The following is a 27,099-nucleotide window of genomic DNA, read 5'->3' as shown; positions in this document are numbered from 1 at the left end:
TATCAGGTGGAACTTTCAAAAGTTAATTGGGTGAGTCTGTGGGAAGGCAAAGGGACGTCTGGTAAGTGGGAGGCTTTCAAAAGTGTGTTAACCAGGGTTCAGTGTAAAAACATTCCTCTTAGAATGACGGGGAGGGTTGGCAGAAGAAGGGAACCCTGGATGACTCAGGATATTGAGGCCCTGGTCAAGAAGAAGAAAGAGGCACATGAACATGCATAGGCAGCTGGGATCAAGTGAATCCCTTGAAGAACATAGGGAGTGTAGGAATAGAGTTAAGAGAGAAGTCAGGAGGGCAAAAAGGGGCCACAAGATTGTTTTTGCAGATAAGGCAAAGGAGAATCCAAAGAGCTTCGACAAATACATAGAGGGCAAAAGAGTAATAAAAGAGAGAGTAGGGCCTCTTAAGGATCAACAAGGTCATCTATGTGCGGATCCACAAAAGATCGATGAGGTCCTAAATGAATATTTCTCATCAGTATTTACTGTTGAAAAAAGCATGGATGTTAGGGAAATTGGGGAAATAAACAGTGATGTCTTGAGGAGTGTACATATTACAGAGAAGGAGGTGCTGGAATCTTAAAGCGCACCAAGGTAGATAAATCCTCATGAAATGTATCCCAGGACATTATGAGAGGCTAGGGAGGAAATTGTTGGTCCCCTAGCAGAAATATTTGAATCATCAATAGTCACGAGTGAGGTGCCTGAAGATTGGAGAGTGACAAATGTTGTGCCTTTGCTCAAAAAAGGCTGCAGGGAAAAGCCTGGGAACTACAGGCCAGTGAGCCTCACTGGGCAAGTTGATGGAAGGTATTTTGAGAGACAGATCTACAGGCATTTAGAGTCGCAAGGACTGATTAGAGGCAGTCAGCATGGCTTTGAGTGGAAAATCATGTCTTACAAATTTAATTGAGTTTTTTGAAGGGGTAACTAAGAAGGCAGATGAGGGCAGTGCAGTTGAGGTTCTCTACATGGACTTTAGCAAGGCTTTTGACAAGTTACCACATGGTAAGTTGTTGTATAAGGTTAAATCTCACGGGATCAAGAGCGAGGTATCTAAATGGATATAAAATTGGCTTCTTGACAGAATAAGAAGCCTGACAACACCAGGTTTAAGTCCAGCCAATTTATTTGATAGTAAATTCACAAGCTTTCGGGGTTTGCCCCTTCGTCGGGTGAATGGAGAGTTCTGGCCTCAGACAGAGCATATAACAGCACAGACAGTTTACAGATTACTGATTAGAATGCGAGAAGAGTGGTGAAGAAGGCATTCAGCATGCTTGGTTTCATTTGCCAGAACATCGAATACAGAAGTTGGGACGTCTTGTTGAAGTGGTACAGGACATTTGTAAGGCCACATTTGGAATACTGTGTACAGTTCTGGTCACCCTACTATAGGAAGGATATTATTAAACTAGAAAGAGTGCAGGAAAGATTTACTAGGATGCTACTGGGACTTGATGGTTTGAGTTATAAAGAGAGGCTGAATAGACTGGGACTTTTTTCTCTGGAGCGTAGAAGGCTGAGGGATGATCTTATAGAGGTCTATAAAATAATGAGAGGCACAGATCAGCTTGATAGTCAATATCTTTTCTCAAAGGTAGGGGAGTCTAAAACTAGAGGGCATAGGTTTAAGGTGTGAGGGGCAAGATACAAAAGGGTCCAGAGGGGCAACTTTTTCACACAGGGAACAAGCTGCCAGAGGTAGTAGTAGAGGCGGATACAATTTTGTCTCTTAAAAAGCATTTAGATAGTTATCTGAGTAAAATGGGTATAGAGAGATATGGGCCAAATGCAGGCAATTGGGATTAGCTTAAGGGTTTAAAAAAAGAGCAGCATGGACAAGTTGGGTCAACGGGCCTGTTTCCATGCTGTAAACCTCTGACTTTATGACTATGACTATACAATGAATGTTAAGGGATAACATTGTAGAGGTCTATAAAATAATGACGGGCATAGATAAGGTTGATCGTAAATATCTTATCCCAGTGGTAGAGGAGTCTAAAACTAGAGGGCACAGGTTTAAGGTAAGAGGAGAAAGATAGAAGAGTCCTGAGGGCCATTTTTTCACAAAGAGTGAGTGTCTGGATTGAGTTGCCAGAGGTAGTAGTAGAGGCTGGTACGATTTATTTTTAAGCAACTGTACACTGTTAGGAGTAAGATTGGTATGGAGGGTTGAGGGCCAAATGCAGGCAATTGGGACTAGCTTCATGGTAAAAATGGGCAGCGTGAACAATTTGGGCCAAAGGGCCTGTTTCCATGCTGTAAACCTCTATGATTGCTGTCTCTTAAATGTTCCCCCACTGATATTGTGGCTCATCCAGCATTGGGCATGGTACAAATGAACAAGCAACTATGGAGATTTTGAGAAAGTTCATGCAGAGGTAGAGCAGCTTATTGTTTGTTGATACACACGTCAAACCTGATGCCATGCCTTGGTATAATTTGGCATATAGATAAGGAAATGAAGGAAGCTAAATCAAGATTCCTGGGGGATTCAAATGTGGGAATGGGTTGAGAAGCCTTTATTGCAGATGTTCAGTCAATGATTAAATAGGTAAGAATGAAACAGAGCAAGGGCAGTTGCACTTAGCTGGACAGGGGAAAATAGGCAGTGAAGGAAGATGGCAGTGGTGGCTGAAGTGAGGGCAAGGACGAGCAGGGGTAATGTTATTTGTTATTTTGATTGGGGCCATTTCAGTGCTGTGGCAGTGGCAAAAGCCTGATGTATATTTGATTTAATATTGTCATGTATTGGTATACAATGAAAAATATTGTTTCTTGTGAGCTATGCAGACAAAGCATAGAGAAGGAAAAGAGAGAATGTAGTATTATAGTCATTGTTAGGGCATAGAGAAAGATTAACTTAATGTGAGGTAGATCCATTCAAAAATCTGATGGCAGCGGGGAAGAAGCTCTTCTTGAGTCGGTTGGTATGTGTTCTCAGACTTTTGCATCTTTTTCCTAATGGAAGAAGGTGGAAGAGAGTATGCGTGGGGGTTCTTGATTATGCTGGCTGCTTTTCCGAGGCAGCGGGAAGTGTAGATTGTGTCAATGGATGGGAGGCTGGTTTGAGTGATGGACTGAGCTTCATTCACGACTCTTTGTATTTGTTCGTGGTCTTGGACAGAGCAGGAGCCATACCAAGCTATGATGCAGCTGGAAAGAGTGCTTTCTATGATGCATCTATTGGTGAGAGTTGTAATGGATATGCCAAATTTCCTTAGTCTCCTGAGAAAGTAGAGGCGTTGGTGGGCTTTCCTAACTATAGCGTCCGCATGGAGAGACCAGGACAGGTTGGTGATTTGGACATCTAAGAACTTGAAGCTCTCAATCATTTCTACTTCATCCCAATTGATGTAGACAGGGGCATAACCTCCACTGTGCTTAGCGATAGTGCTGGAGCCCCTCCCCTGTCCAGCATACTTTATGGATGAGGTAAGTATCCTGTTATAGGTTTTCAACCAATGAGGCTCTAATGTTTTGCTGAGAATTATGCGGAAGTGGTTGTGTTCTACTGGTGTTACTTGCTTGTGTATCTCAACATTCAAGGAATTGTGATCATCTGTGCCCTCAATACTGTGAACTGCACTTTGCTGCCAGTGGTACTCCAATGAAGCTCTTTGACTATGAAATTTCAGATGAAGTATTGACACAGTATTGCAGTTTCACTTGTAATATTAGAGCTTTTTGATATTTTGTAGAAACGTCGCATGGAACAACAGCAGGATGTGCTAAAGAAAGAGAAAGACACTGCAGATAAGATTGCAGCTCGTGCCTTTGCCCAAAGTTATTTAGCTGATCTAATTCCTACAGTGTTCACGACTCTGCGGGATAATGGCTACTTCTATGACCCCGTAGAGAGAGGTTTGCTTGCCTTTAATATATTTTATAGCTACATAAACTGTTGCAATAAAATGTTGCTGAGATTTCTTTTTCTAACTCATGGATTTGGTTTGTAGATTAATTTATTCTTTCTCTGTCCCCTACTTTATCTTTGAGAATCTCACTTTATTGTGTATCATGCACCTCTCATTTAAAATCCTTGTTCTCCACTGCACACTAAGTTTCTCATCAAGATGTGTTCACCACTTTCCTCCAGCACTGAGCGTCTTTCATCTTTGGTTATTTCAATTTCCACCTCAATTCATCATGTACATTTGTCATAATCACAAAGAATGCTATTTGCAATCATTTTAAGATCATTTTAACAATCTTTGGGACTGCCGTCCCACCCCCCCCCCGAAATGTCTTCACATCTTTGTGTATGGATAAATTAAGATGTATGGGCTGTATCCCATCATCTCAGTTACTAGGCTTATTAGTGATAGGCAGCATAGTTTTGTGAAGAGGAGGTCATGTCTCACAAACTTGATTGAGTTCTTTGAAGAAGTGACAAGAAAAGTTGACCAGAGCAGGGCAGTGGATGTTGTATACATGAACTTTAGTAAAGCCTTTAAGAAGATTCTTCATGGCAGGCTGATACAGAAGGTGAAGTCATTTGAAATCTGAGGTGAACTGGTAAGATGGGTACAAAACTGTCTTGGGCATAGAAAACAGAGTAGCAGTGAAAGGGTACTTTTCTAATTGGAGGTCTGTGACAAATGGTGTTCCACAAGGATCAGTCTGTTAAAAGCAAATTACTGTACTTGCTGGAATCTGAAACCAAAAGAGAAAATGCTGGAAAATCTCAGCAGGTCTGACAGCAGCTGTAAGGAGAGAAAAGAGCTGACGTTTCGAATCCAGATGACCCTTTGTAAAGGCTAAAGGGCATAGAAAGTGGGAGATATTTGTTCTGTAAGACAATAAAGAAATAAAAGGTTGAGAATAGTTAAAAATTAAATAAAATGAAAACAAAGGGTTTGAGGTGGGGTAGAGCTAATCATCTGAAGTTGTGAATCTGATGTTGAGACGGGAAGGCTGTAAGTGCTTTGCTGGAACAAAGAACAGTACAGCCCTTCAGCCCTCCAAGCTTGCACCAATCATGACACCTGCCTAAATTAAAACAAAGTCCATATCCTTCCATTTCCATCCAATTCATGTATTCGTCTAATTGTCCCTTAAATGGTGCTATTGTACCTGCTCTCGCCACCTCCCCAGGCTGTGTGTTCCAAAGATTTAGCACCCTCTGTGTAAAAAAAACTTGTCTTGCACATCTCTAAACTTTTCCCCACACACCTAAACTATGTCCAGTAGTATTTGACTTTTCTACCCTACAAAAGAGCATTTGGCTTTCCACTCTGTCATTGTCACTCATAATCTTGTAAACCTCTATCAGATCACCCCTCAACCTCCATCATTCCAGTGAGAACAAACCAAGTTTATCCAACTTCTCCTCATTAACTAACACCCTCCAGAAAGATGAGATGCTGTTCCTCCAGTTTACATTGAGCTTCACTGGAACATTGCAGCAGATCAAGGGCAGACACGTGGGCATGGTAGCAGGATCGTATGTTAAAATGGCAAACAGCAAGAAGGTCAGGGTCCTAATTATGCACAGATTGAAGGTGCCCAGCAGGCAAAGCATAATCCTCTGCCATTTTTGCCAACTCCAGCAAGATGCCACCACCAAACACATCATCCCTTCACTACCTTTGTCAGCATTCCACAGAGACCGTTCCCTCTGGGAAAACCTAGTCCACTCCTCCACTATATGGAACACCTCTCCCATTACCCATGGCACCTTCACATGCAAGGTGTAACACCTGCTCCTTTACCTCTTCCATGCTTACCATCCAAGACCCAAAATACTCATTCCAGGTTAGACAGCATTTCACTTGCACCTCCTTCAATTTGGCGTACTGCATTGCTGCTCCCAATGTGGTCCCCTCTATAACAGAGAACCAAACATAGACTGGGAGATTGCTTTGCACCTTCGGTCCGTGCGTAATCAGGACCCTGACCTTCCTGTTGCTTGCCATTTTAACACACAATCCTGCTCCCATGCCCATATGTCTGTCCTTGGCCCACTTCAATGTTGTGGAGATGCTGGCGTTGGACTGGAGTAAACACGTAAGAAGTCTCACAACACCAGGTTAAAGTCCAACAAGTTTGTTTGATAGTAAACCCACAAGCTTTCGGAACACTGTTCCTTTGTCAGGTGAGTGGAAAGATCTGATCAGAAACAGGGCATATAAAACACACAGTTTACAGAATACTGATTACAATGTGAGTCTTTACAGCTAATCTGCTATTCAAGGCTTAAAGGTGCAGACAATGTGAGTGGAGATAGCATTAAGCATACGTTAAAGAGATGTGTATTGCCTCCTGACAGGACAGTAAGTGAGATGTTGCAAGTTCAGGCAAGTCATGGGGGTTACAGATAGTGTGATATGAATCCAAGATCCCGGTTGAGGCCATCCTCATGTGTGCAGAACTTGGCTATCAGTCTCTGCTCAGTGACTCTGTGCTGTCGTGTGTCGTGAAGGCCACCTTGGAGAACGCTTACCCGAAGATCAGAGGCCGACTGCCCGTGACCACTGAAATGTTCACCAACAGGAAGGGAACAGTCTTGCCTGGTGATTGTCGAACGGTGTTCATTCATCCGTTGTCATAGCGTCTGCGTGGTCTCCCCAATGTCCCATGCTTCGGGACATCCTTTCCTGCAGCGTATTAGGTAGACAATGTTGTGGACAGTGCAGAAGGATGTTGCAGGTTACAGAGGGACATAGATAAGCTGCAGAGCTGGGCTGAGAGATGGCAAATGGAGTTTAATGCGGAAAAGTGTGAGGTGATTCACTTTGGAAGGAGTAACAGAAATACAGAGTACTGGTTAATGGTAAGATACTTGGTAGTGTGCATGAGCAGAGAGATCTCGGTGTCCATGTGCATAGATCCCTGAAAGTTGGCACCCAAGTTGACAGGGTTGTAAAGAAGGCTTACGGTGTGTTAACTTTTATTGGTAGAGGGATTGAGTTTCGGAGCCATGAGGTCATGGTTGCAGCTGTACAAAACTCTGGTACGGCTGCAGTTGGAGTATTGCGTACAGTTCTGGTCACCGCATTATAAGAAGGGTGTGGAAGCATTGGAAAGAATGCAGAGGAGATTTACCTGGATGTTGCCTGGTATGGTGGGAAGGTCTTATGAAGAAAGACTGAGGGACTTGAGGCTGTTTTCGTTAGAGAGAAGAAGGTTAAGAGGTGACTTAATGGAGGCATATAAGATGATCAGAGGATTAGGTAGGGTGGACAGTGTGAACCTTTTTCCTCGGATGGAGATGGCTAGCATGAGAGGACAAAGCTTTAAATTGAGAGATGATAGATATAGGACAGATGTCAGAGGTTCTTTACTCAGAGAGTAGTAAGGGTGTGGAATGCCCTTCCTGCAACAGTAGGGACTCGCCAACATTAAGGGCATTTAAATGATCATTGGATAAACATATGGATGGTATTGGAATAGTGTAGGTTAGATCGGCTTTAGATTGGTTTCACAGGTCGGCGCAACATCAAGGGCCAAAGGACCTGTACTGCACTGTGATTTCTATGTTCTATGGTCAGGTGGCAAATGGAATTCATCCTGGACAAATGATGTAATGCACTTTGGCAAGGGATTACACTAGGATTGGTAGGACCCTGGAAAATACTGAAGACCAGAGGGAGCTAGGAGTGCATATGCATACATCCCTGAAGGTGGCAGGGCAGGTAGATATGGTGGTTAAGAAGGCATATGGGATGCTTGCCCTTTATGGACCAAGGCATAGAGTACCAGATCAGGGAGGTCATGCTGGAGCTGTATAATATGTTAGTATGTCAACAACTGGAGTACTTTGTAAAGTTCTGGTCACCATGTTGTAGGAAGATTCCACTGCAGAGGGTGCAGAGGAGATTTACCAGGATGCTGCCTGGGCTAGAGCATCTGAACTATGAAGAAAGATTGGATAAGCTGAGGCTGTTTTCCTGGTGGGATGGAAGGGGTTACTGCTGGGGGAAGTGGAAGGATAGACTGTTGTGTGTGAACTGCCTGCCCCCCATACCACAAAAGGAAGGTTAGCTAGAAGCTAACATACCAGTAAGCGGTCCGCTCTGCAGCCATAACACGTCACAGGCAAGCTAAAGTAGTTGAGAGTGAGAATTCTGAGAGGAAGTCCTGTCCCCCGCAGTTCCAACAATGCCGGGGCTCAGCAGTGGGCACAGTCAGGACTGCAAGAAAGATCATAAAGAACTTGGATAGCTGCCCCTAGAAGATGATGCCTGAAGGTTTATAATTAAGAAGGATCCTGGTGCCTGAGGTGGGGCTGGGTATTGGAGGGCAGATGGCAGAGAAGGAATGGCAGGACTCTTCCTTGCTCCCTTTATTTCATAACAGGCGGCCCATTCCCGCCTGCCTGTCAATGCTAGCCATAATATAGTGTGCGAAGTGTATTATCCAATCAATAGCAAGCCTAGGAGATAATTTATTATTTACTTATGAAGTTGGACTGCCAATTTCAGTGTATGCCAACTTTGTATATTGAAAGCATCAAGCCAGAGATGGGTGAGAAGATAGTGGGCTATCCACCCAACCTATTTTAAATGATTCCCTGGAGAAAACGCTGTGTGAAATTCAGCCGCAAGAGATCTGTTTGATCGTTTCCGTCTGTTCTTCCCAATCCAAGTTTGCATTCTAGCCATAACACCCTCTAACAAATGTTCTGTGGGCCAAGGATCAAACTGGTCATGGCTCAACATCACAATACTTGTTGCATTTACCCACAGAGTGATAAAGGAAGTCAAGGGGAAACTGTATTATAAATAATTAATAAGATTGTTGACTAATCCAGTCCATTGTTCTTGTTATGGTCATGCAGCACAATGGCACAATGATTAGCATTATTGTCTCTTAGCACCAGGGACCCAGGTTTGACTTCTGGCTTGGGTCGCTGTCTGTGTGGAGCTGCACATTCTCCCTGTATCTGCGTGGGTTACCTTCAGATACTCCAGTTTCTTCCCTCAGTCCAAAGATGTGAAGGTTTGATGAGTACATGGGATTTAATGGGTTTGAGAGTTATAAGTAGGCATGGATATGATCAGCGCAACTTGTGGGCCGAAGGGCCTGTTTGTGCTGTAGTGTTCTATGTTAGGTGGATTGGCTATGCTGAATTGCCCCTTAGTGTCCCAGTTTATGTAGATTAGATGGGTTAGTCATGCTGAAGGTGCAGGGCAAGGGAGAGGGCCTGGATATGACACTCTCAATGGGCTAATTGCCTCCTCCTGCATTGTAGTGATTTTATGCTATGACAATATACAGCAGGAAAACCAAGCATTCTACACCTTGATTTCTAAAATACCACAAAGGGTCACATCTCTTGCAGTTCTTGCCAGTGCTGACTGAGACATGCAATTAATCATACATATAGAATTTAAGAATGCATATAGCAGGACATCCACATTTTTACTTAGCCAGAAAGCGATGCATTGATCAGCACAACCATCTTGATTTCTAGAGACTTTTTATTTTTTATTTGTCATGCATTCTTAATTTAAAACATTCTGCTTTGTCACATATTGTCTCTTAGGGCGGTAAAAAAAATTGTGGTATTGGTTCACATTTTCATGATTGGTTATTTTTGCATTTAGATGTAGAGAAAGTTTTCCTGCCTTGGCTGATGGGAGAGGTAAAGAAATCAATTGAGAAGAGAATTCTGGGAAGGACTATCTTGGACAGTAAGTAACTGACCTATCTGAACAATTTTGTTTCTGTTCTGTGCATAAACTCAATTATTTTGAATTAGTCCAGAAGCCAATGTTTAGGGTAGTGAGGTACTGAGGAAGGTACCGAGGTCACAGGAGTGTACAGACTGACAGGATGGTGGGTTGAAGTGTATCTACCAATGCAAGGAGCATCCCGAATAAGGTAGGTGAACTTGGAGCGTGGATTGGTACTTGGGACTGCAGTGTTGTGGCCGTTACGGAGACATGGTTAGAAGAGGGACAGGAATGGCTGTTGGCAGTTCTGGGGTATAGATGTTTCAGTAACAGTAGGGAAGATGGTAAAAGAGGTGGAGGAGTGGCATTGTTAATCAAGGATAGTTTAATGGCTGCTGGAAGGCATTTCGAGGGGGATCTGCCCACTGAGGTAATATGGGCTGAAGTTCGAAGTAGGAAAGGAGTGGTCACGTTGTTAGGAGTTTTCTACAGGTCCCAAATGTAATAGAGATGTGGAGGAGGAAATAGTGAAGCAGATTATGGTTAGGTGTGGAGGTCACAGGGTAGTTATCATGGGTGACTTTAACTTTCCAAAACATTGATTGGAACCTTTATAGGTCGAATTGTTCAGATGGGGCACTTTTTGTACAGTGTGTGTAGAAGGGTTTCCTGACACAATATGTGGATAAGCCGACAAGAGGTGGGGCCACATTGGACTTGGTACTGGGTAGTGAACCGGGCCAAGTGTTAGATTTGTTTGTGGGAGAGCACTTTGGAGATAGTGACCACAATTCAGTGTCTTTCATTACTGCAGTGGAGCGGGATAAGGTCACAAGACAGGGCAAGGTCTATTATTGGGGCAGGGGTAATTATGATGCGATTAGGCATGATTTAGGGAGCATAAGTGGGAACAGAAACTGTCAGTTATGGGCACAAATGAAAAGTGGAGCTTTTTCAAGGAACAAATACTGCGTGTCCTTGATAGGTATGTCCCTGTCAGGCAGGGAGGAAATGGCCGAGTGAGGAAACATGATTCACAAAGAAGGTTGAATGTCTTGTTGAGCAAAAAGAAAGCGTATGTAAGGATGAGAAAACAGGGTTCAGTTGGGTTGTTTGAGGGTTACAAGATGGCAAGGAATGAGTTTAAAAAAAGGGCTTAGGAGAGATAGGAGGGGGCATGAGAAGTCCTTGGTGGGTCAGATCAAGGAAAACCCCAAGGCTTTTTACTCTTATGAGAGAAATGAAAGAATGACCAGGGTGAAGTTAAGGCCAGTCAAGGATAGTAGTGGGAACTTGTGCATGGAGTCAGGAGAGATTGGTGAGGCGTTGAATAATACTTTTCTTCAGTGCTCACAAAGGAGAGGGGCCATGTTTTTGGGGATGAGTGTGTGATACAGGTTGATAGGTTGGAGGAGGTAGATGTTCCGAGGGAAGATGTATTAGCAATTTTGAAAAACCTGAGGGTCGATAAGGCCCCTTGGGTCAGATGGGATACATCCTAGGATACTTTGGGAGGCAAGGGATGAGATTGCAGAGCCTTTAGCTTTGATCTTTGGGTCCTCACTGTCCACGGGGATTTTGCCAGAGGATTAGAGAGTGGCAAGTGTTGTTCCTCTGTTCAAGAAAGGAAATAGGAATGACTCTGGTAATTATAGGCCAGTTAGTCTTACTTCGGTGGTCGGTAAGTTAATGGAAAAGGTCCTCAGGGATAGGATTTTTGACCATTTAGAAAGATGCAGCTTTATCTGGGATAGTCAGCACAGATTTGTGAGGGGTAAGTCTTGCCTCACAAATTTGATTGAATTCTTTGAGGAGGTAACTAAGTGTGTGAATGAAGGTAGCGCAATTGATGTTGTATACATGGATTTTAGTAAGGTTCCCCATAGTAGGCTCATGAAGAAAGTAAGGACATGTGCGTTGCAAGGAAATTTGGCTGATAAGTAACTGGCTATTTCATAGAAAACAAAGGTGGTGATGGAAGGAAAATTTTTAGACCGGAGGCCAGTCACCAGCGGTGTACCACAAGGATCAGTGCTGGGTCCTTTGCTTTTTGTGATTTTTATCAATGACTTGGAAGAGGGGGCTGAAGGGTGGGTTAGTAAATTTGCTGATTGGTGGAGTAGTGGATGAGGCGGATGGCTCTTGTAGGCTGCAAAGAGACATTGATTGGATGCAGAGCTGGGCTGAAAAGTGGCAGATGGAGTTTAACCCTGGTAAGTGCAAGGTGATTCATTTTGGTAGGACAAACTTGAATGCGGATTACAGAGTCAACGGCAGGGTTTTGAAGAATGTGGAGGAACAGAGATTCATATCCACAGATCTCTGAAGATTGCCACTCAAGTGGATAGAACCGTGAAGAAGGCTTATGGTGTGTTAGCATTTATTAACAGGGGGTTTGAGTTTAAGAGCCGTGGGGTTATGCTGCAACTATACAGGACCTTGGTGAGACCACATTTGGAATATTGTGTCACCTCACTATAAGAAGGATGTGGAAGCATTGGAGAGAGTGCAGATGGGATTTACCAGGATGCCTGGTTTGGAGGGTAGGTCTAATGAGGAAATGTTGAGGGAACGGGGGCTTTTCCCTTTAGGGCAGAGGAGGATGAGAGACGACTTAATAGAGATTTATAAGATGATGAGGGGGATAGATAGAGTGGACATTCAGAGGCTATTTCCTCGGGTGGATGTAGCTGCTACTAGGGGGCATAACTATAAGGTTCATGGTGGGAGATATAGGAGGGATGTCCGAGGTAGATTCTTTACTCAGAGTGGGTGGGGTGTGGAATGCACTGCCTGCTGTGATAGTGGAGTCGTACACTTTAGGAACTTTCAAGTGGTTATTGGATAGGCGCACGGAGCACACCAGAATGATAGGGAGTGGGATAGCTTGATCTTGGGTTCGGACATAGCCTGGCACAACATCGAGGGCCGAAGGGCCTGTACTGTTCTATGTTTCTATATTTCAAACACAACAGATTTAGACAAATATAAAAGTAAAATACCGCACATGCTGTCAATTTGAAACATAATAGAAAATTCAGGAGATCTGGTAGCATTGTGGAGAAAGAAACAAAGGTGACAGAACTGAAATGTTAGCTCAGACAAATGTTATTTTCCTCTCTAGCTAAAAACAAGTTGGGGCAGATTTTATTTCCTTCTGCTTGGCAAAAACCAGACTCCATTCAGTGGAGTAGATGCCTCATTTAATATAAACCAAGCAGAGTCTGATGTTTCACAGAGAACCCTGAAGCAATTTTAACAACTTGCTTGCTGGCTGTAATGAGTTTGCCACCATTTTCCACCAGGAAAATATAGGGCATTTCTCCCATGGTTATCCCTCCCCTTCCTTAGAACCATTCTCAAACCCCTTCATACCCAAAACCTCAGCACAGATTGGGAATTCCTTCTGGGGTCATCTGCCTGCATTGCCTGTTGCTACTAACATGCATAGGTTTAAGGTGAGATGGGAGAGATACAAAAGTGTCCAGAGGGTCAATTTTTCACACACGGTGGTGAGTGGAATAAGCTGCCAGAGGTAATAGTAGAGGCGGTTACAATTTTGTCTTTTAAAAAGCATTTAGACAGTTACATGAGTAGAATCATAGTAAGATAAATATAGAGGAATATGGGCCAAATGCAGGCAATTGGGACTAGCTTAGTGGTTTAAAAAAAAGGCAACATGGACAAGTTGGTCCGAAGGATCTTTCTCCATGCTGTAAACCTCTATGGCTCTATAACTGCATTATCCTCATCTTTCTTCTTGGTTACCGCTTCAAAAATCTAAATCCAATTCGTGAAACATGATTTTCTACTCTCAAAGCCATACTGACTGCCCCTAATCAATCTTTGCCTATAGATCCTGTCTCTTCGAATACCTTCTAACAACTTAACCACTACAGAGGTTAGGTTCACCGGCCTGTAGTTTCAGGCTTTTCCCTGTAGCCCTTTTTAAACAATATTTGCCACCCTCCAAAATTCAGGCACCTCACCTGCGGCTATTGATGATTCAAATATCTCTGCTTGGGAACCCACAATTTCCTCCTGAGCCTCCCACAATGTCTTGGGATGCATTTCATCTGATTTATCTACCTTGATGCTCATTGAGACTTCCAGCACTTCCTTCTCTGTAATATGTACACTCCTCAAGACATCACAATTTATTTCCCCAAGTTACCTAACATCCATGCCTTTCTCAATGGTAAATACAGATGATAGTCAAAAAGAAGAAGAGGCATATGACATGTGTAGGCAGTTGGGATCAAGTGGATCCCTAGAAGAGTGTAGAGGTTGTCAGACTAGAGTTAAGAGAGAAATCAGGAGGGCAAAAAGGGGACACAAGATTGTTTTGGCAGATAAGGCAAAGGAGAATCTGAAGAGCTTCTGCAAATACATAAAGGGCAAAATAATAAGGGAGAGAATAAGACCTCTTCAGGATCTACATCTACACACATAGAGAGATGGGTGACACCGTAAGTGAATATTTCTCATCAGTATTTACTATTGAGAAAGGCATGAATGTTTGGGAGCTTGAGGAAATAAATGGTGATATCCTGAAGAGTGTACATATTACAGAGAGAGAGATGCTGGAAGTCTTAAAGCGCATCAAGGTAGATAAATCACCGGGACCTGAGGAAATGTATCCCAGGACATTGTGGGAAGCTAGGAAGGAAATTGTGGGTCCCCTAGCAGAGATATTTCAATCATTGATAGCCACAGGTGAGGTACTTGAAATTGGAAGGTGGCAAATGTTGTGCTTCAGTTTAAGAAGGGCTGCAGGGAAAAGCCTGGGAACTACAGACCAGTGAGCCTAACGTCTGTAGTGGGTAGATAGTTAGTAGGTATTGTGAGAGACTGGATCTACAGGCATTTGGAGACTTTTAGGGACAGTTAGCAAGGTTTTGTGAGTGAAAAATCATGTCTCACAAATTTGATTGAGTTTTTGGAAGAGTAACCAAAAAGGTAGATGAGGGCAGTGCAGTTGATGTTACCTACTTGGACTTTAGCATGGCCTTTGACAAGGTACTGCATGGTAGGTTGTTGCATAACCTTAAACCTCATGGGATCCAGGGTGAGATCACTAAATGGATATAAAACTGGCTTGATAAGAGGAGAAAGAGAGCGGTTGTAGAGGGTTGTTTTTCAAACTGCAGACCTGTGATCAGTGGTGTGCCTCGGAGATCAGCGCTAGGTCCACTGCTATTTGTCATTTATTAATGATTTGGATGAGATTTAGGAGGCATGGTAAGTAAGTTTGCAGAAGATATCGAGATTGGTGGCATGGTGTACAGTGAAAAACATTATCTAGGATTGTAACGGGAGCTTGATCAATTGGACCAGTGGGCCAATGAATGGCTGATGGATAAATATGAGGTGATGCATTTTGGTAGGTTGAATCGGGGCAGGACCCACTCAGTTAATGGTAGGACACTGGAGAGTGTTATGGAACAAAGAGATCTAGGGGTACAGGTTTATAGCTCCTTCAAAGTACTCCCTACAGTGACCACCTATCACAAGGAAGTTAGAATGGTACTTCCCTACTGTCTTGTCTGACCAGGGCACCATGTCTGGAAGTCACTTTGCACCAAACATCCAGATGGGTACACATAGGTGTATACTGCAAGGATTCCTTATTGAGGACCTTCCCACAACCAGCCTTATGCTCAACGCGAGTGCCAGAGCACTGAGCTCAGTCTGATCATCCAACTCAATAGTCTAATCCTGCTTTTTCCCCATAACTTTTGATCCCATTTGCCCAAGTGCTATATCCAGCCACCTCTTGAATATATTCAATGTTTTGGCATCAACTACTTCCTGTGGTAATGAATTCCACAGGCTCATCACTCTTTGGGTGAAGAAATGTCTCCTCACCTCCGTCCTAAATGGTCTACCCTTAGTCCTCGGACTGTGACCCCTTGTTCTGGACTCCCCCACCATCGGAATATCCTCCCTGCATCCATCCTGTTAGAGATCCCCCCTCATTCATCTGAATTCCAGCAAAAACAATCCAATCCTAATCCTTCCTCATACTCATATCTTTCCTCAGTAGCACCATCCCCAGAATCAGCCTGGTAAATCTTCGCTGCTTTCCCCCGAGAGCAAGAATATCTTTCCTCAGAAAAGAAGACCAAAACTGCACACAGTACTCTAGGTCATGGCCTCACTAGGATCCTGTATAATTGCAACCACACATCCCTGCTCCTGTACTCGAAACCTCTTACAATGAAGGCCAACGTGCCATTTGCCTTCTTTACCGCCTGCTACACCTGCATACTTATTACCTTCTGCGACTGGTGCACAAGGACATCCAGTCTTGCTGCACACCCCCCTCCCAATTTATAACCATTCAGGTGGTAATCTGGCTGCTTGTTTTTGCTTCCAAAGTGAATAACCTCACACTTATCCAAATTATACTGCATCTGCCATTGATTAGCCTCCTCACCCAACCATCCACATCATGCTGAAGGATCACTGCATCCTCGTCACAGTTCATCCTCCCACCCAACTTGGTTTCATCTGCAAATTTTGAGATGTTACTATTTGTTCCTTCATCCAAATCATTTATATTGTGAATTGTTGGGTCTCAGTGCCGATCCTTGTGGCACCCCACTAGCCTGTCAATTTAAAAAGCACCCATTAATTCCTACTCTTTGTTTCCTCTCCACCAACCAGTTTTCTGTCCATCTCAACACACTTCCCCCAGACCCATGCGTTTTAATCTAGCACGAAAATCTCTTGGGTGGGACTTTGTAAAACACTTCCTGAAAGTCCAAATATACCACATCTACTGGTTTCCCCTTTGTCAACTTTACTAGTTACATCTTCAAAAAACTCGACCAGATTTGTCAAGCATTATTTTCCCTTCAAAAATCCATGCTGACTCTGTCTGATCCTGCCACTGCTTTCTAAATGGTCTGCTATAAAGTCCTTCATAATGGATTCAAGAATTTTCCCCAATACATATGTTAAACTTACTGGTCTGTAATTCCCTGTTTACTCTTCCTATCTCCCTTTTTGAATATTGGAGTGGCAGTACTCCAGTTTGGGGGTCTATATATGACATCCACTAATGGTTTTTTGCCCTTTGGTATTTCTCAACTCTGCCCATACAAACTCCATATTGTCAGAGCCAATATCCTCTCTCACTATTGTGTTAATTTCCTCTTTAACCAGCAGTGCCACTCAACCACCTTTTCCTTTATGCCTGTCCTTCCTAAATATTGAATACCCTGGTACATTCAGTTGCCAGCCCTGATCACCCTGCAGCCATGTCTCTGTAATCCCAATTATATTGCACCTGTTTATAGCTATCTGCGCGATTAGTTCATTTGCTTTATTGCAAATAAAGGCTGGTAGGAGTAGTGAATCCTGGATGACTCAGGATATTGAGGCCATGATCAAGAAGAAGAAAGAGGCACATGATATGCATACGCAGCTGGGATCAAGTGAATCCCTTGAAGAGCATAGAGGGTGTAGGAGTAGAGTTAAGAGAGAAATCAGTAGAACAAAAAGGGGACATGAGATTGTTCTGGCAGATAAGGCAAAGGAGAATCCGAAGAACTTCTACAAATACATAAAGGTCAAAAGAGTGACTAGGGAGAGAGTAGGGCCTCTTAAGGATCAACAAAGTCATCTATGTGCGGATCCAAAAAGATGGGTGAGATCCGAAATGAATATTTCTCATCAGTACTCACTGTTGAGAAAAGTATGGATGTTGGGGAACTTGGGGAAATAAATAGTGATGTCTTGAGGAGTGTACGTATTATAGAGAAAGCTGCTGGAAGTCTTAAAATGCATCATGAAGGTAGATAAATCTCCAGGACCTGATGAAGTGTATCCCAGGACATTGTGGGAGGTCAGGGAGGAAATTGAGGGTCCCCTAGCCGAGATATTTGAATTGTTGATAGTCATGGGTGAGGTGCCTGAAGATTGGAGAGTGGCAAATGTTGTGCCTTTGTTTAAAAAGGGCTGCAGGGAAAAGCTTGAGAACTATAAGCCAGTGAGCCTCACATCTGTAGTGGGTAAATTGTCGGAAGGTATTTTGAGAGACAAGATCTACAGGCATTTAGAGATGCAAGGACTGATTAGGGACAGTCAGCATGGCTTTGTGAGTGGAAAAATCATGTCTCACAAATTTAATTGAGTTTTTTGAAGGGATAACCAAGAAGATAGATGAGGACGCTGCAGCTGATGTTGTCTACATAGACTTTAGCAAGACCTTTGACACGGTACCACACGGTAGGTTGTTACATAAGAGATCCAGGGTGAGATTCCTAAATGGATACAAGATTGGCATCTTGACAGAAGCCAGAGGGTGGTTGTAAAGGGTTGTTTTTCAAACTGGAGGCCTGTGACCAGCAGTGTGCCTGAGGGATCAGTGCTAGGTCTACTGTTATTTGTCATTTATATTAGTGATTTAGATGAGAATATAGGATGCATAGATAGTAAGTTTGCAGATGACACCAAGATTGGTGGCATGGTGGACAGTGAAGAAGGTAATCTCCAATTGCAACGCATCTTGATCAATTGGGCCAGTGAGCTGACAAATGGCAGATGGAGTTTAATTTAGACAAATGCGAGGTGATGCAGTTTGGTAGATTGAACCAGGGCAGGACTTATTCAGTCAATGGTTGGGCACTGGAGAGAGATACAGAACACAGAGATCTAGGAGTACAGGCTCATAGCTCCTTGAAAGTGGAGACAAGTGAACAGAGTGGTGAAGAAGGCATTCAGTATGCTTGGTTTCATCAGTCAGAACATTGAATACAGGAGTTGGGATGTCTTGTTGAAGTTGTACAAGATATTGGTAAGGCCACATTTGGAATCCTCTGAAGACAGTGCTGGTCACCCTATTATAGAAAGGTTATTATTAAACTAGAAAGAGTGCAGAAAACATTTACTAGAATGCTACCGGCACTTGATGGATTGAGTTATAAGGAGAGGCTGAATAGACTGGGACTTTTTTCTCTGCAGTGTAGGAAGCTGAGGGGTGATCTTATAGAGATCTATAAAATAATGAAGGGCATAGATCAGCTAGATAGTCAATATTTATTTTCCCAAAGGTAGGGGAGTCTAAAGCTAGAGGGCATAGGTTGAAGGTGAGAGGGGAGAGATACAAAAGTGTACAGAGGGGCAATTTTTTCACAGAGGGTGGTGAGTGTCTGGAACAACTACCAGAGGTAGTAGCAGAGGCGGGTACAATTTTGTGTTTTAAAAAGCATTTAGATAGTTACATGGGTAAAATGGGTATAGAGGGATATCAGCCAAATGTGAGCAATTGGGATCAGCTTAGGGGTTTTAAAAAAAGAAAGGGTGGGATGGACAAGTTGGGCCGAAGAGCCGCTTTCCATACTGTAAACCTCTATGGCTCTAGCACATATACATCTTTCTTCAGAACCAGTTATCACAAAAACAGATATGCTCATGTGGGTGCTACATTTCCAGCCTTTTAACCTCACTGGACAGAGATCCAGAAAGACACCTGTCTTCTGGTCCCCCTGGCATACAGCAGTCTCCAGAGAGAGGGTGCTAACTTCTAACAGCAGAACTTTAGAGAAAGAGCTGTATTTTCTGGCTCGTTCCTGAGTCTAATATTCAGAGAGAGAGAAAGAGCTTACTTCTCTCTATAGCTCTCAAACAGCAACTAAGCCTGTTACTCTCTATGCACCTAGCCCTGCCATCCAGTCGCATGCTGTCAATCAACCTAATCAGATCCCACTCTGAAAAACCCCAGGGAAAAACACCAAAATAACTGATCTGCATTAGTCCAGATTAAAACAAACGTTCCAGCAATGAGGACCAATTATGCTTCTGCAACAGTAACATGTAGGCTGCTGGTTATAGACAAAACAGATCCTATAAATGGAACTGACTGCTAAAACAATTCTTGCACAAGAAACAAGACACATGTATATTTCTTAAAGGCACAATATCATCACACCCCAATGGCTAACGGTAAGAGTGGAAGAGATTCCTGGTGGAGTGGCACCCCTCAAGCTATAAGTCATTGATAGAACATAGAACACTACAGCACAAGCAGGCCCTTCGGCCCACAAGTTGCGCCCATCATATCCATATCTACCAGGCCTATCTATAACTGTCAATCTCATTAAATCCCATGTACTCATCCAGAAGTCTCTTAAAAGACCCCAGCGAGTTCGCCTCTACCACCACCGACAGCACTCCGATTCCACTCACTCACCACGTTGGCATGTTCCAGGAACTACCAGCTATGGAAACTGACAAAGTCCACCTGTTGGGTTAGAGAATTGGAATTATTTTCATGAGGTTTCCAGCCTTTTGAAATCATTGTTCATCTCTACTTTCACCAGTTTTGTAGGCACTGAGTTCCAGATCATTACCAGTTGTTGCATTAGAAAAGTTCTTCTGACATTTTCCCCCTATTTCTCTTGCCCCAAACTTTTAATTTTGTCTTCAATCCTTCAGCTACCATCACCTAATAGGAGCAGTTTATCTGTGTCTGCATGATCATATTGGACACAAAATATTAACTCTGGTTCTCCCTCCACAGATGCTGCCAGTCCAGCTGAGATTTTCTAGCACTTTTTATTCTGTAACATTTGCAATCCTTCAGTCCTCCACTCCTACTCACATGTTCAAAGAGGATTGAAAGACTATAGTCAGAGCTTCTTTTGTCCCCATCCTAGTACCTTTAGCAATATAGGATGCATATTATCTGGATCAAACGCTTTGTTAATTTGTTACCCCTTCCAATATCTTTACTCCTTTTTCCTCTACTTTGATATGAACTTCACTCTCTTCCTCTATTACAGAGAGGAGGGTGATTCATTTTAACCCCCCACCTTCCCGGTTTCTCTTCTCATTAGCCATTCATAAACAGAAAAGTATCTTTGGATTTTTGGTGGTATATTTTCCCCAACCCTTCACTTTGGAGGGATTCAATCCTCTTTGAATAACCCCATCGTAAATGCAAGATGAGGTAAAATAAGAGGGTTGGTTTATTTCATACACAATGAATGCAAGAAGGGTTTTTTCCCTTTATGCACTAATGGACTGAAAGATGAATAGTGTTACACAGTTTTAATTTAAACATCTTCCAAGCATTCCAGTTTAATGAGACTAATCTGGATAGTATTTAATTTTTTTTTATTTCACATTTCTAGTACCAACTCAAACATAAACATTTGCAAGTATAACTCTTTACTGAAGTTTAACTTTCAACTGAACATCAACTTTAACTATTTATGTGGAAATAGATACTACCGAGTTTAGAAAAATCTTGACCAAGTAATATCCTCAAGTAGAATCAATCTATCTTGTTCTCTGAAGCATTCTTCAGGGACACTTCTTCTTGTGATGGTTGGTCCCTTCAAGTTATCGCTGCCAAATGAAGGACTCGCATGCCTTTTTATCCACAATTCCTCACTCGTTTCCGGAAGAATCTCTGTCATCCAGCCAACTGTGTAACCAGAAACTGATCACTTGGCTCAAACATACAGTGAAATTACTTTTGAACAATGCCATTATGCTCAGTTCATTTGACATGTACCATACCTAGCAACCATAATAAATCAAAGTCACATCTTCTTGGTTAATGTAAACAACTTCTCTTATCTGGGAAGCTTCAGATCACAGCTCCCAGACCACAGCCTCTTTACAACCTGCATCTGGTTTTAATCTTAAATTGACCAAAAATCTCCAGAATAGCCATTTTAAAGCCACTATTGTCATTTTTGTTGTTAAATTATTGTTGTAGCCATTCTTTCTCCGTCTACAAGAGGGAAAGGAAGAAGTACAGAGCTCGACCATGACTCGTAAGTCCAGAGCCCAGAATCAAAAGTTTAATGGAATATTCCTTTAGAGGTTAATAGGCTGAAACTGCTGCAGGATGATCCATCTTTCCAGAAGTGAGGCTATCCACAATGGAAGAAGGCACGCAGAGATAAATTAGTCTAATTTACCAGTACGGGTCTTCTACTATTCCAGTAGTATACAGTGTAGATGAGAGCAATTTAATCAATAGAAAATGTTAATTTATTAGAAGAACAGCAATCCAACACAGGTTTAGAATAGTCTGTTTTAAATTTGTTACTTGATGTAGCTCATATCCACCATTCAAGAAAGAAACAAGAGTGAAGCAATCATAATGAGGACAAGTATTTCAGTTAAAAAAATGAACTCTGTAGTTTCCAAGAGTAATATATGTGTTTGTTCCTTGTTTTGCAGTAATACTCCGTGATGTGACAAAGAGCAGAAACCAGGCTTTCTTACAAATGAAATTGGATGATGACCCAATGTATATATTTAGGTAAAGAAAGAATCCAGAAATTTGTATTTTGCAGTTTGCTAACCAGTTCTGCTTTTCTGTTAATAAACTGTGATGAAAATGACAGTGTGACATGTTGGTGGTTGTCACTTGTTTTTACCTGCATTTTTACCTACTTTCTTTTCTACCAACTGGCGAATAGTTTAGTTTAAGCCCTGAAATTTCAGGCTTTCTTTTATATTGTGTTGCAACATTTGCTGTTAAGTCTATAAAACACATATCAAAAATGGATTTCTGACAAATGCTCTGAGAGATTTTTTTTGTTTTGCATACTGCCACTAGATGCCATCCTTGTTTAATTCTTAACTTGTGTTTAGATGAAAAATTTCCAACAGGGTCCCCTGAAATTAGCTGGAAGTTTTCTTCTTTGTTTTGCATTTCGGTAGATTGCCTTGCTAGAATACGAGTCAGTTTGTACATGATGTGCTCCTGCACCCCCATAAGAATTGTACCCTTTAAATTGGGTGGAATTTTGAGCCCTTGGTAGTCATCAGCATAAACCGCGACACCGGACCAAAATTTCTCAGTTTACATGTCCCTCGCCTATGACGTTAAGAGGTTCTTTTGGGAACTCAATTTTACTATATTAACATATCATTACTGAGCTTTCCTACCAGGATTTTCGCCCTGTTTGATTTATTCATTATGTCCCGGCGAGACATCATGCTGGTGCGTTTACGAAGTCTCCATAGTAATATGAACCTGCCGGCCTCGCATCTGAAGGGGATATTGGTGGTGAGCATGCAGGTCACCATTACCTATGAGGGAGTCAAATGGAGAGTGGGCAATGGAGATGATGTGGGGAACTATCTAAGGCATTCTCAGGCTGAGGAGAGGTAGTTTTAGGGCTCCTTTTGATGTAGACTTTGTGCTTCTTGCGTTCTCCCTGCTGGTGTTAAGCAATGTTTGCTGTGGCCTTTCTGGAATAAGTTTATAGGGTCAGCACAGACTTTGAGGTCCCAGGTTTGGGTCTAGTGAAAAGCCAGGCTGTATGGGCAGTATGAGGGCTCTGATGTGGTGATTAGCTCCATGAGGGCAAGAGAATCCTGGCATGACGGGTTAAAGAGGTCAGTCACCCTCATGCTGCAAGGGACAGCTGTAGGGCATGAAGAGTGTGGAAGGCTACTGCAGTGGTCCTGGAGGCTAGGCTGTCATAGAAACATATAAAATAGGAGCAGCGGTAGGGTCATTTGGCCCTTTCAGCCTGCTCCACCATTCATGATCATCACTAATAATCCAACTCAGTAGCCTGTTCTCGCTCCTCTCCCATCCAGTCATATTGTTTGATCCCTTCCATCCCAAGAGTTATATTTAGCTCCGTCTTAACAACAAACAATGTTTTGACCTCAATTACATTCTGTGGCAGAGAATTCTACAATCTCACCATTCTGTCGGTGAAAAGATTTTGCTCATCTCAGTGCTAAATGATTTAAGAACATAAGAAATAGGAGCAGGAGTAGGCCATCTAGCCCTTCGAGCCTGCCCCGCCATTCAATAAGATCATGGCTGATCTGAAGTGGATCAGTTCCACTTTCCCGCTTTCTCCCCATAACCCTTAATTCCCTTGTCTGTCAAAAACCTATCTACCTGTGACTTAAATATATTTAGCGAGGTAGCCTCTACCACTTCAATGGGCAGAGAATTCCAGAGATTCACCACCCTTTGAGTAAGAAGTCCTCCTCAACTCTGATCTAAACTGCCCCCCCGCCTTATCTTGAGGCTGTGTCCTCTAGTCCTGCTATCCTTTCTAAGCGGGAAGAATCTCTCTACCTCTACCCTATCCATCCCCTTCATTATCTTATATGTCTCTATAAGATCCCCCCCTCATCCTTCTTAACTCCAACGAGTACAGACCCAATCTATTTAGTCTCTCTCCATAGTCCAACCCCCTCATCTCCGGTATCAGCCTAGTGAACCTCCTCTGCACTCCAAGGCCAATATATCCTTGCACAAGTGCGGCAACCAAAACTGCACACAGTACTCCAGCTGCGGCCTCACCAGTGCCCTGTACAGTTGCAGCAAGACCGCCCTACCTTTATATTCTATTCCCCTCGCTATAAAGACCAACATTCCATTCGCCTTCTTGATCACTTGCTGCACCTACAGACTGGGTTTTTGCGACTCGTGCACAAGGACCCCCAGGTCCCTCTGCACCGTAGCATGGTGCAGCTTTTCGCCTTTTAAATAATAATCCCTCCTACTATTATTTCTGCCAAAGTGGATAACCTCACACTTGCTAACATTATACTCCATCTGCCAGGTCCTCGCCCACTCGCTAAGCCTATCCAGATCCCTCTGCAGACTTCCCACACCCTCCACGCAATTTGCTTTTCCACTCATCTTCGTATCATCAGCAAATTTCATCACCCTACGCTCAGCCCCCTCCTCCAGATCATCTATGTAAATGGTAAATAGTTTACCCCTATTGTTAGACTGTGGTCCCTGGCTCTGGACTCTCCTGCCATGGGAAACATCCTTCCTGCATCTAACAGATCTAGTCCTATTGGAATTTTGTAGGTTTCAATGAGATTCCTTCCTCATTCTTCTAAACTCCAGTGAATATAATCATAACCAATTCAATCTCTCCTAATATGTCAGTCCCACCATGCCAAAAATCAGTCTGGTAAACCTTTCCCCTATAGCAAGAACGTTCTTCCTTTAGTAAAGAGATCAAAACTTCACACGATATTTCAGGTGTGGTCTCACCATGACCTTCTAAAATTTCAGCAAGGCATACCTGTTCCTATAGTTATGAAGGTCAACATTACCTTATTTACCACTTGCTACACCTGCATGCTTTCTTTCAGCAACAAATGTAGAAGAATACTAGGTTTCTTGCACATTCCCCTCTCTCAATTTATCGCCATTAAGATAATTTGCCTTCATGCTTTTCTTACCAAAGTGGACAACCTCACATTTATCCACATTATATTGCTTTTGCCATGGATTTGCCGACTCATTCAGCTTGTCCAAATCACAATGAAGCTTTTCTGTATTCTCCCCGCAGTTCATCCTTCCACCCAGCTTTGTGTCATCTGCAGAATTGGAGATATTGCATTCTGTTCCTTCATCTAAATCATTAATATAGATCGTGAACAGCTGAGGTCTTGGTACTGATCCCTGTGGTATGCCATTAGTTACTGCCTGCCAGTCGGAAAAAAGACCTGTTTATTCACACGCTTTGTCTGCCAGTTTTCTATCCACCTCAATACATTACCCCCAATCCCATGCACCTTAATTGCCAATCTCTTACATGGGATTTTGTTGAAAGCCGTTCGAAAGTCCAACTAAACCATATCCTCTGACTCTCCTTCATCAACCTACATCCTCAAAGAATTGCAGTAAATTTGTCAAGCATGATTTCCCTTTCGTAAATCCATGCTGACTCTGTCCGATTCTGCCACTGTTTTTCAAAGTGCTCTGCTATAAAACCTTTGATAATGGACTCTTGAATTTTACCAACCACTGATGCCAGGCTGACTGTCTTAATTCCCTGTATTTTCTCTACCTCCCTCTTTAAAGAGTGGGGTTACATTTGCTACCCTCCAATCTGCAGGAACTGTTCCAGAGTCTACGGAATCTTGAAAGATGGCCACCAATGCATTCACTATTTCTAGAGTCACTACCTGAAGTACTCCGAGATATAGATTATCAGTCCCTGGGAATTTCGGCCTTCAAGCCCATCAATTTCCCTAACACCATTTCTCTGTTAATGCTGATATCCTTCACTTCCTCCATCTCACTAAACCCTGGGTTCCCTAACATTTCTGGTATGTTGTTTGTATCCTCCTTTGTGAATACAGAATCAAAGAATGTATTTAACTGGTCAACCATTTCTTTGTTTCCCTATTATAAATTCCCCTGTTTCTGACTGTAAGGGACCTATGTTTGCCTTCACTAATCTTTTTCTCTTCATATACTGTGAGAAACGCAGCTCACAGTTAAACAATTTAGTCAAGTCAAGTTCTGAAGGAGCAAGATGTTTTATTTAACGTTCTTGCAAGACCGGGTGTCCAATAAAATAGGCACACCTTACATCGATTTGCAGCACATTTTTATACTTTTTTACAAGCATTGTAATGGCTTTGCAATGTGTTGTTCTCCCCTAATTGGTGGTCCCTGTCCCATCTATGTGTTGTCATTCCCCTATTGGCTCGAGGTGCCCCAAGTTTCCATCCCCTCTACTCCCCATCTAACAATGTCTTCTGTTATCACAAGAGTGCATTAGTAAACTCATCCATCTTATCCAACACTGTTACATGTCCAGTTCAGATTGGCGGTAATCAATCCTTTGCCAACTTAATCACTGCTGTCCCGACTATCTCAGTGACCTTTTTCCCCCTTTTATGCTTAGTTGTAGAAACAACACATCTTGTATACCATTTGCTTTTTATAACTTGGACCCACACATCTGGTGTTATTCCTACACCACAGGTAGTCTTTTTATTGTCCCTGACTATTGCTCTGTTAGCAGCAGCGAATTTTATGCCCTATGTTTGTGACTAAAATCACAGTTGTTTCCATAATGTGGGTTATCAATGTGCCTGACTATATCCAGCCTACCTAACTTTATGCTATTTTTCTATGGTGTACAGATATGTGTGTTAACAGCATCTTTACCTGTTGCTCACATATACCTGGAGGGACATTTACAGTCAGTTTTTGTTTACCGCGAGCTTACTCTCTTACTCTATTTTCCCCTTCTTAAGCAATCTCTTGATCCTCCTTTGTTGAATCCTAAACTGCTCCCAATCCTGAAGTCTGTTTCTTTTTCTGACCAATTTGTATGCCTCTTAGAACATAGAACATTACAGCGCAGAACAGGCCCTTCGGCCCACAATGTTGCGCCGACCAGTTTAAAAAAAAACAATGACCCTCTAACCTAAACCAATCCCTTTTCATCCATAAACCTATCCACGGATCTCTTAAACGCCCCCAAACTAGGCGCATTTACAACTGCAGCAGGCAGGGCATTCCAATCCCTCACCACCCTCTGGGTAAAGAACTTACCCCTGACATCCATCCTATAACTACCCCCCCTTAATTTAAAGCCATGCCCCCTCGTGCTAGCTTTCTCCATCCGAGGAAAAAGGCTATCACTATCCACCCTATCTAAACCTCTAATCATCTTACATGTTTCAATAAGATCCCCTCTTAGCCGCCTTCTTTCTAGCG

At 42.7% G+C, this 27,099-nt stretch overlaps 1 protein-coding gene across 1 annotated transcript in view; it reads left to right on the top strand.

The window, feature by feature from the left end:
- rsph3 (radial spoke head 3) overlaps nt 1-27,099 on the top strand; it is a 114,104-nt gene that overhangs the window by 49,313 nt on the left and 37,692 nt on the right. Inside the window, exons 6-8 of the mRNA XM_080182271.1 lie at nt 3,702-3,864; nt 9,552-9,638; nt 21,825-21,906. Coding sequence (XP_080038397.1) covers nt 3,702-3,864; nt 9,552-9,638; nt 21,825-21,906 — 332 coding nt within the window. The remainder of the gene's footprint in view (nt 1-3,701; nt 3,865-9,551; nt 9,639-21,824; nt 21,907-27,099) is intronic.

The sequence above is a fragment of the Carcharhinus amblyrhynchos genome, unplaced genomic scaffold (genome assembly GCF_965287045.1).
Source record: "Carcharhinus amblyrhynchos unplaced genomic scaffold, sCarAmb.v2.hapA scaffold_50, whole genome shotgun sequence".
Classification (NCBI taxonomy): Eukaryota; Metazoa; Chordata; class Chondrichthyes; order Carcharhiniformes; family Carcharhinidae; genus Carcharhinus; species Carcharhinus amblyrhynchos.
The sequence above is the reverse complement of the archived record's forward strand: the minus strand, read 5'-3'. Positions and strand labels throughout refer to the sequence as shown.